Below are 9,570 nucleotides of genomic sequence, written 5' to 3' on the forward strand. Positions count from 1 at the left end.
TTTGACATAGTTTGATAATGTGCAGTGATTTTACACATATTTTGTCATATAACGCAAAATTGCCCTTGATAGTATTTTGGTAAATATTTGAAATCGTCGTGTCTGTTGTTCCCAAGTCTTGGAGCAAACATTTTTCGACTATTTGCATGCAGATGGACAATCAGTTGACAAATTGATATGTCACAGGTTTTGAACATTTCTGTAAATTGAGACAAAGTGCGCACGCTGGTCGAAATGCATTATTTTTGTTTACGCTGGCCTTGCACAAGAGTGGTTCAGTATGTGGTCCAAAAATAGAAGCTCCGAGCTTTCCTTTACAGACTCAGATATCGTTGAAATGCCTGCTCGAACACTTAGCGCTAATGTTTGCTTTGCAGTCTGAGCTGCAGCTTTTGAGGAGAAACTGCACATAAAAATATAGCCTACATATTAATATAGGAGGAATATCTAAGACTACATATGCACTGGATCGATGCTGACCAAACTTGAACAGGTGGCAAATAATTTTAATCATTAACAAAAGAGCTTTAGACAGGTAGTAATGGTTGTCCAGCTCTATGCTGCATACTTGACCTTCAGTGAGCGCGTTAAGGCCTATAAGCGTAGGTCTGGAAAAGACTGTCCTTGTCCACAATACTAAATATTTATGGAAACGTAAATGTAGCTTGCACAAAAATATCAAACTATTTAATCAACACATTGAAATCGCGATCGTAAAGCTGTGATTAAATAATATTGTGTGAATAGGCACTGACAAATACCGTACACATTGTTCACATTGTTCCAATGTTGTCGCGTGATTTCGAAACTATAACACAAACCAAAGCAATGATGCTATAATGGACAGAACAAGAACAACAAATTGAGAACTACTGGTTACTGATTTTCTATCGCGACCTCAATCAATTTGAAATGTTTTTCCTCACAGGGACAACTGCTCTGAGAGGGATTCAACTCTTCTGAGGCAGCAATGAAATCTTCACACCCCGTATGAAGCGTGGTGGGACGCGCGATGCTATTGAAAAACAAATTGATAAGACGGTACATTTCAGAAAAATGGAGCTCGTGGAGAACTCATTTCAAATCATGCCAAAATCAATATCTAACAGTTCTGAAAGAAAACGATATGGATCTTTCACGTTAAGCATCCCACCTATCCTCTCTTTATCACATGAACACTCCTTCAGGACGCACACATTCACCCCGCACTCTAGCTCACACACACTCACGCACGTCCACGCTCTACACTACCCCCACACACACACACTTTAGTAGGAATAACATTGCTTTCTATTTCTCTGGCCAGCTTTGTACCATAAACGGCAGAGGGGTGGCGGGGGACGTAGACCACATGCCACACAAGTTCTCTGCGAAGGGCACTGTGAAGCTCACTGACCTTTGGGACGCGGAGACAGGCCGCCATAAACAGATTTAGCCAGTCTCAAAGTCAAAAGTGCTCAAGAGCAGTGAAAGACCCGTTGTAAAAAACCTGCAAAGCCAAATATCCTCACGCTGTTCTCAAGGGCGTCTGATATCTTATGAGTTTATTTTTTAAATTCCCTTCTTTACCCTGTAGAGGTACAAAGTGAATTCTACTAAACTAGAATGCAGACCAGACGAGTATGGGCAAACTAATATTAGCTGGTATGCAGTGATCTGTTTTTCCTTTAGATGAGAAAGGATGGCAGGTAAAGGCGTAGTGCCCTGTTTAGTAGCTTGGGCGTGAAAAACTGTTTCCAGCACAACATAAGATAAAGCCAAGCAAAAGATAGAAACCTGATTGAACAGGGGGGAAAATACAGAGATAACATCACTTAAGTATGGTTTGAAGTTCAAGTTAAAATGTTCAGCTATTTGTCTGGCACCGTCCACAGACCACACTCCCATATTCACTCCAAGTAACCCCATCTACGCAGGATTCACCACCTAACCAGCCTGCGGATACAAAGCAATGTTTTCATTACTGATAGCAAACACATTCACATCCCTGAAAGTCATGAGGTGTTTTAATGCTTTGACTAACTCGTAATGATTTAAAATGCATTTAGATAAACAAATTACGTACACTTTCTCCGCTGAAAATTGCAATTCACACTTTTCTCTGTGAACGTTCACATACTGGAGTTTGTTACAAATCATCGATCGCCTCTCTCGCTTTCTTTTCCATATCGCCAGATTGTTTCACGCATTTTGCAAGCTCAAAAGCCACGACTGAAACCTAGTGATTTTTCTATATTTCTATATTCATTATAGACAGAATTTCCTGAAACCCCCAGATCATTTTTGTGACAGCTGAACTTGAATAATTTTTCACAGACAGGTCAAGAAATGTGGCGCATTTTGCATAGCCCTTCTTATTCTCCTGTAAACTATTTAACAAGGCAATACAAACATAAGATACTAGTTTATCTCCTTTCACGGTCAACAGCGCGTTTGATGGCCTGAAAAGATTGGAGTTGTTATAAATGATGTTCGCTCGATGATCAAATTCAATAAACACAATTTAAGATCTCCTAGTATTATTTCATAGTCTAAGTTAATATTATATTGTGCCATATTTGGCCTAACTGGTTCTGCTTTGCAGGAGACTGATATCACTTTGAAACTGATGCATGCTGTGTTCCTTTGATTAAATGATACACGGATACATAAATATTGTCATCGGTACGTAAAGGGAAAGCATTGCGCCTGCATCTTTTTCATTATAAATAAGGAAAGCATTCAAATTCAGTCGCTATAATGTCATCCTATATCCATGTTAAAGATCTGGGCCTTCATTAATATAAATAATTTTTCAAACCACCTTTTAATTAGATGCGTAAGTTTACTTGGTAAGCATTTTTTTCAAAACATTAAACCAGAATATGTCATTCATATATATGTCCACTTAGGTTGACGTATATTGAACCTCACAAACAAGTTGACACAATTATAAGAAGAGGTAGACTATTTACAATTTTGGCAAACATCATATATGGCTATTTTTATTTTTGATATCTGCAAACTGACACATTGTGACCGCTTGAGTAGCAGCGCGTCCAGAGTGACGATCCTTTTCTCTCATGCAGGATGTTACAGCTGTAATATTCACTTCATAAATGTACTGTCTATACAATACATAAATGATTACACATTGTTTTGATGAATTCATATGGATGGTATTTGTTGTGGTTTAAGGTATCAACCAAACCTGGTGGCTCTCTAAAGTGAGGTAAACAGAACAGTGTGTTAAAGCTTGCATCAACTCCTGAGTGTGTTTTTGTAATTACAATTAATCAAATAAGAAGAGGGTTGTGTTGAGTAATCGGCTCACTTCATCTTACATTTGTATATGCATGTGTGGTGATCATGCACACACTTCAGGAATGCCATTCAGTGGGTCGCTTGCAGGAGCGGCCGCTCACAGTTCACTGAAAAGGCAACATCTGATCTCAACATTGAGACAGCACAACGGGTTTCCAGTGAGTATACTATACCGAACTGAGACTGGAAGCTGCTGCAGACAAACGCATCAATGCCTGGTTAGTTAGCTGATAGGAAAACACTGCACAGCCCTGTTTTGCTTTACACTCCACTGCCAGTAGGGAGAGTCTTGTTTTAGAAATGGTTAATTATAAAACCGTCTATGTAGTTTGTAATTATGTATGCTATTTGAGAAACTTTTTTTTTTTTATCTCATCTTATTCATAAGCCATGTTTTGATTTATCACATATTTAAATCTCTAATGCAAACCAGAAGATGAGGATGCACAGGGAAAAGGCAGTCCAAGAGGCTTGACTATGGAGCACTGGGGTGTAACCCTATTACTGCTTTACAGAGCTATTGCGTGTTTAGCTGCGCCGTTATAGGCTTGTAGCATACCAGTGACATTGATTAGTCGAACTTCAAAAGAAATCGGAAGGGTTCGAAAAAAAAAAAAGGGCTATTTTTTTTTTTTATTTTTTTTTACTTAAAACTAATGTATTTGTTGTATAGTTGTAGTGTCTGGGGCTTCTATAACATTCAATGCAACATGGGGTTTAGAATATGCACCTGGCCGCCATTTTGCATGGAAATATCCCAGCTACCTATAGCCTACCTTTAAATCTGTAAAGGCCATAACAAAACAAAGACAACCTGTGTGGGCTCCCATTGCTTATATTTCACAGCATGTGCAATTATTTGCCAACAAAACACCCTCTCAAATGCTTCCAAATGTCCCATTAATGTTCAGATCTTTTTTTCACTGTGGTGGACACATATATTTTTAAACTGTGTTACAGGTCACGTCTAATAAAATAATTCCACCAGTCAGAGAGTCTGATTTTTGAAGCAGAACATTCAGAGAAGGAACCCAATAAGAGACTGAGGTAACACCAATAAACGTTTCAATATTCGGTTTATTGAAGACCTTACGCATATACATTCATATCGTTATTACTTTTACAAGACAACGTTGCAACCCTTACAAGCGCAAAAAAAGGAATGCAATGGGGGGCGACATGAAAGAACGATAATAAACAACTACTACACTGAAACAGGGTTTCTTTAAATGTCATGAATGGTAAAAATTTCGTACATACCATTTCTTATATCCATTCTTGGCAGTATATAGTTTTGGCCTACATTCCCAACCCTTACAACCACAAATAGGCTACATGGAATGCGATATTGTACAAGACGATCAATAACATAAAGTACTATTACATAGCGATAAGGGCTCCTCAAATAGGATGCAAATACTAACATATGTAATTTCATTTTACAAAGTTATACACGAGTACAAGGTAAGGAAAGGGACAACATTGAGCACATTGCAAGGAGCAAGTACATTACCGTAGACCTAATAGGCCCTCCGCCCTTCCACCTTAATAACAATAATAATAATAATAATAATATTATTATTATTAATAATAATACATTCTTTGTAGACATTTGTGTCAAAATGTTTTAGTTTGTTGGCTTTTGATTTGTTCAGAAAAAAAAGTATAAAAAGTCACCTACAGAAAAAGTGGCCCGCAGAACATGACTTATAGCTATTTCACATCAATAACATGCTGCAAACATTTCACTGCTATAGCTTACTCATTATATATGACAGATAATGCACTGCATTCGCCCTGAATTACGTGGGCACATATGGGGACCTAATATCAAATTTTCGAAATTTTCTGTTTATTTTTTATTGTGAGCGCCAAGTTTCAGCAATGCTCTTTTGGGCCTAAAAATCGATCTCCTCCCCACCCTCTTGCAACTTTAGGCGGATAATTTGTTTAACGTGGTGTACCTAAATGTAGTTAAATCTCTCCACTACAGATGTTTGCGAGTTTACCGTAGAATACACTTTTTTTTTTTTCACTGACACAGTTTGGGACGTGGACTTTTTAATAGCAGCTCAGAACCGTTTTCAAACGGTGATGTCACTCAACTGAATAAATGCAACCCATGCAGGATTCAGTGGTTGTTGGTAAGACAAGTTGTACGGTAAAACAAGTTTTCAAAATAAATACCTTTGCAAACTTGTGTGTGCACATGAACAAAGTCGTGGCAATTAATTTTTTCAATGCGCAGCCATAAAGATATAGATATGGATTACATTGCGGTTTTAGTTTTCCCTCCCCTCATGCAGACTTCCAGATCTCCTGCCCGTGACCGTGAACGTGCCCACAAACATGGCTACAACTATGGAAATCAGTTAACGATCACGTGCCTCCTACCAAACAAGTAGTGGCTGTGGGAAAAAAAGGAACCGGGCGGAGAATCTTGTTTTTTAGTTCTTAACTAAGGAGAAATTATTGCGCGGATGCGCTCCAGTCTTCTCTGTCTGACATCACTCTTACATTTAAACCTATTTTGAGATTTTACGGAGTCGCTCCGCTGACGTCTCATTTTCTCTGACTAAAAAGGGAACAAAAGGATGAAGTCCATATGTGTCATCCCATAAAAGATATTGCCTCAAAGATAGATTTCGCGTGGCCTACATTTAGGACGTAGACTTATCTCTTGACAGATGAAGAAAAACCAACCGACACACAAATCACATTCTCACAGTTTTTTTTTTTGTGCATTATGGTAAACATGAAGGCTCACTGACATGTAGTGTGTAGCTTTGGATGCCAGATAGTGGCTTGTTTTGGGCTTTTGTAGCCCGCACCTTTAAGAACAAATATCAGAAACTGATGTAATAATTGACTGCAACGTAAAAGATGGATAGATGAGTGCATGCATTGAAAGAAGACCTAAGGGAGCGTAGAAGGCTTGGCTTTTACTGCCTATCGATTCACCTTCTGCCGCATCTCTAAAAGTAGGCCAAAGCTTGCTCCCTCAGCATGAGTCTCTTCTTCTTCATCCTGCGGTTCTGAAACCAGATCTTGACTTGTTGGTCGCTGAGGTTCAGACGATCGGAGAGCTCCCTCCGCCGCTGCCTGGTGATGAACTCATTCAGCATGAATTCACCTTCTAGCTCAGCCAGCTGAAGTTTGGAATATGGTTTGCGTTTCTTTCTGGTCCGAGTGTGCATCGGGTACCATGGGGCACCTGGAGGAGAGGGAGGAGGATGAGGAGGGAGCACACAACGGAGCAGTCACCACAGTTTCGAAATCACGGTCACCTCCAAGGTTATGGTGAACTTACAGGGGCATCAGTTGTCCATGGCAAGTCGGGGTAATTGCCTAAGTGAATTTAGCATCACTTTAAAGTAATATACTGGAGAGCAGTCAGAATATTGTATCAATTTATCAAATAACGTTTTAATGCTCAAGCATTGCGTATTTCAAAGGATGTCAGCTTTACTGGAAATGCAGCCTAGGCATTATTTCAGTCAGCTGCAGAAGATGACTTTGTTTTGCAAAATAAAAAACCCTGATGTGGGGGTTCTGCTTTATATTAGATTCAGAGAACTGAAGCCCCTGGAGGCTGTCACTTCCTCCAAACACAGCTACAATTTATCTGTTTTGATCTCTGACTGGATAGACCTCAACTCGAATCCATTATCTGGGCAGTCTGGACTTGTCCAATTGTTTCTGACCTTACGCGTTTATTTTTCATTTTTCAACGTTCTTTGTGGAGACCACCAGTATACCGCGGCTTGTGTCACAGGACGTTTTATTGTTGCAGTTAAAGCAGCATTAACGTGATAATTAAGCCGTGCTTGCAAATACCCCTACTTATTTGCGAGTTTCAGAGCATATTAAAGGACTCTTGAGTCCACAGCGACAGATATTAATTCTGTTTACGAGTCACTAAAAAGAAAACTCTCCCTATTTGATGCAGTCAACCAAAGAGACTCACCTCTTTAAATCACTGCACTAATTTGTGTGTACAGACTGCAACGATAGATCAAAATCAACCGTTTACGTGTCTGAACCACAGGACCTCATCTGATCTATGAAAACGCGATGGCTGACCTGATTGTTTATTCAAAGCTGTAGGCAATATGGTTTGGTGAGGTTATCAATAACTGTACACAACCACATGGTGCAAGGAGTATTTTAGGGCAACCCCTAGCGGCGTTTGCACACCACGCAAGTACCCTGCAGGCTATCTGAGGTGCAAGTTGTGCATCACGATAACGAGCTCTAATGACGGTTTAATCCCGCAAATGTACGCTACAAGTAGCCCTCTTATAAATAACGTGAACGTGCTTTAATAATAATAATTGTGATGAAAAAAAAAATAGCACCCACCTCCGCCTGCGCCTATGTTGCTTGAATGGCTTCCCGGTGACACCAGGGTCTGTGTGTCGCTGGATGAAGGCTTGCTGCTCTCGTTGAGTAGAGAGGAGCTGGAGTCGGACTCCATTGACTGACAGGATGGCGGGTCTTGCGTTAGTTGCTCGGTCCCATAATCATATTTGGAAAAGGCGGCAGTGCTGCCAATTCCACTGTGCATCCCGTGGTCAGATGTTAGGGATGATGTGTCTCTCGCCCTATCCTCTCGTTTGAGGCTGCTGCCACCTGAACAGGTCTCCCTGTTCCCGCTGCCGTTGTTGTAATAACATTTAGCTTCTTCTGGTCTAGTAATTTCACACGACCGATTGAAGGAAGGGTTAATAGACACGGGGCTGCTAAAGTAGGATTGAGAGTATCCATTGCACGGCTCCGAAGGATTCCACGGGAGGGAGCAAACATTGTCCCTTCTCGGGTACGAGAGAGACGGTAGCCCCGCCAGTTGTCCCCCTGAGGCTCTAAAATTCGGAAAGTAAAATGTGTCTCCAGTGTGGATGTTTACCAAAGGTCCCACAAACCCTGGATTAAGGAGATTATGCTCGCCCATTTCCGCGGGCCCGACCAACAGCTTCTAGTTTATTGCAATCTGACATTTAACATAGTTAAACCTGGAGGGGCGCCTGATTGGTCATTCTCAAACCACGTGTCCAGGCTAACTTCTGCTACACATGGTACCACCCACTTGGTCCATCTCAGACAAAACAAAACATTAACTTCTGTATTACAGAGGTTTATATGCTTTTTAAAAATACTATAAACCTTTTATTAAAAATGTAGAATCTTGTTTGTCTCCACTTGAGCCATGCTGAGTCCAAAAGGAGCTCAGGCTGCTTCTCCTTTTACACTCGTGGAACTGTCTATGGCCTCGTTTAAATCTCTTTATAAGCTGGCAAAAATTTTTTAAATGCTATTTCTTATGAAAACTGTTTTTTCTTGAAGGAGTGGGTGCATATGACATCTTGTTTTCTAGCAAATTATGGTTGAATTCCATGTCATATAAAGCTGTGATGTCCCAATTTTACAAGCTTGTTTTAAGAAAAGACTGATGCTCATTGCCGCACTCTACTCATATTTACAGTAACGGGGTCAGCAGGTTGAAGCCACTGGCTGTGTAAAAGAGGACAATATTCTACAAGGTTACTTTAAGAGGGTATATTTCACATAATATTCTCTAATACACCTCACATGAACAACTTTAACAGATACCTCCAATAAAGGTTCGCAGCCAAACTCTGGTGGGATTGTTATACCTCTCACAATTCTTTTATATGGATTTTACAAGATATCAGAGGGCTCTTAACTGATTCAATCAGCTGAGAGTCTCTTTGCTTTATATCTCACTAATTAGTTGATTTGTAGACGCAGTTCTCAAGACACAGAACAAATATGTGATATGCCATGATATAGTCGCCCTCTGTTCTGACAGAAAATCCTGTTTTCCAGACAGAAAAAAACTTTTTAGAGACTCCACCAGTTTGCAACACTATATGCAGGGGATTCAGGCATTCTGCAAACAGCTGTCCCAAAAATTTCTAATGAGGTCATCATCTTCGAACATATTATTATGACTTTTGCATTCCCTTCCTAAATTCGCAAACTCCTTATTAATAACAAAATGGGGACTTTCCAATCGTTTATAATCTTCTATATTAAATCAATATAGCAACAATTTTGGTAATCGCATTTTACCTTTATAAATTCAAATTTTACCGCCACAGTCGACTAAATTGATGGATTTCAAAACCCGTCAGTGGGGAACTTCGTATGTCTCAATTATGTAGCTAGTTAAAAAAAAAAAAAAAGTCTGATAATAAGGACAAATAGTTTGACTCAGAAAAGACAGAATTAGATTGTGAAAAAATC

At 39.8% G+C, this 9,570-nt stretch overlaps 1 protein-coding gene across 1 annotated transcript; it reads right to left on the bottom strand.

Moving 5' to 3' along the window:
• Positions 1 to 4,372: 4,372 nt before the first annotated feature.
• On the bottom strand, positions 4,373 to 8,269 carry hoxc12a (homeobox C12a). Its single transcript, XM_069687773.1, has 2 exons — positions 7,666 to 8,269; positions 4,373 to 6,517 (listed from the first exon to the last, which is right to left on the bottom strand). The coding sequence occupies exons 1-2, from the start codon at positions 8,252 to 8,254 to the stop codon at positions 6,279 to 6,281; spliced, it is 828 nt and encodes a 275-aa protein (XP_069543874.1). The 5' UTR covers positions 8,255 to 8,269; the 3' UTR covers positions 4,373 to 6,278.
• Positions 8,270 to 9,570: the final 1,301 nt, after the last annotated feature.

This window comes from Brachyistius frenatus, unplaced genomic scaffold (assembly GCF_029030835.1).
Source record: "Brachyistius frenatus isolate BFR_SWC_R1_liver_20210118 unplaced genomic scaffold, ASM2903083v1 Contig_6, whole genome shotgun sequence".
Taxonomy (NCBI): Eukaryota; Metazoa; Chordata; class Actinopteri; family Embiotocidae; genus Brachyistius; species Brachyistius frenatus.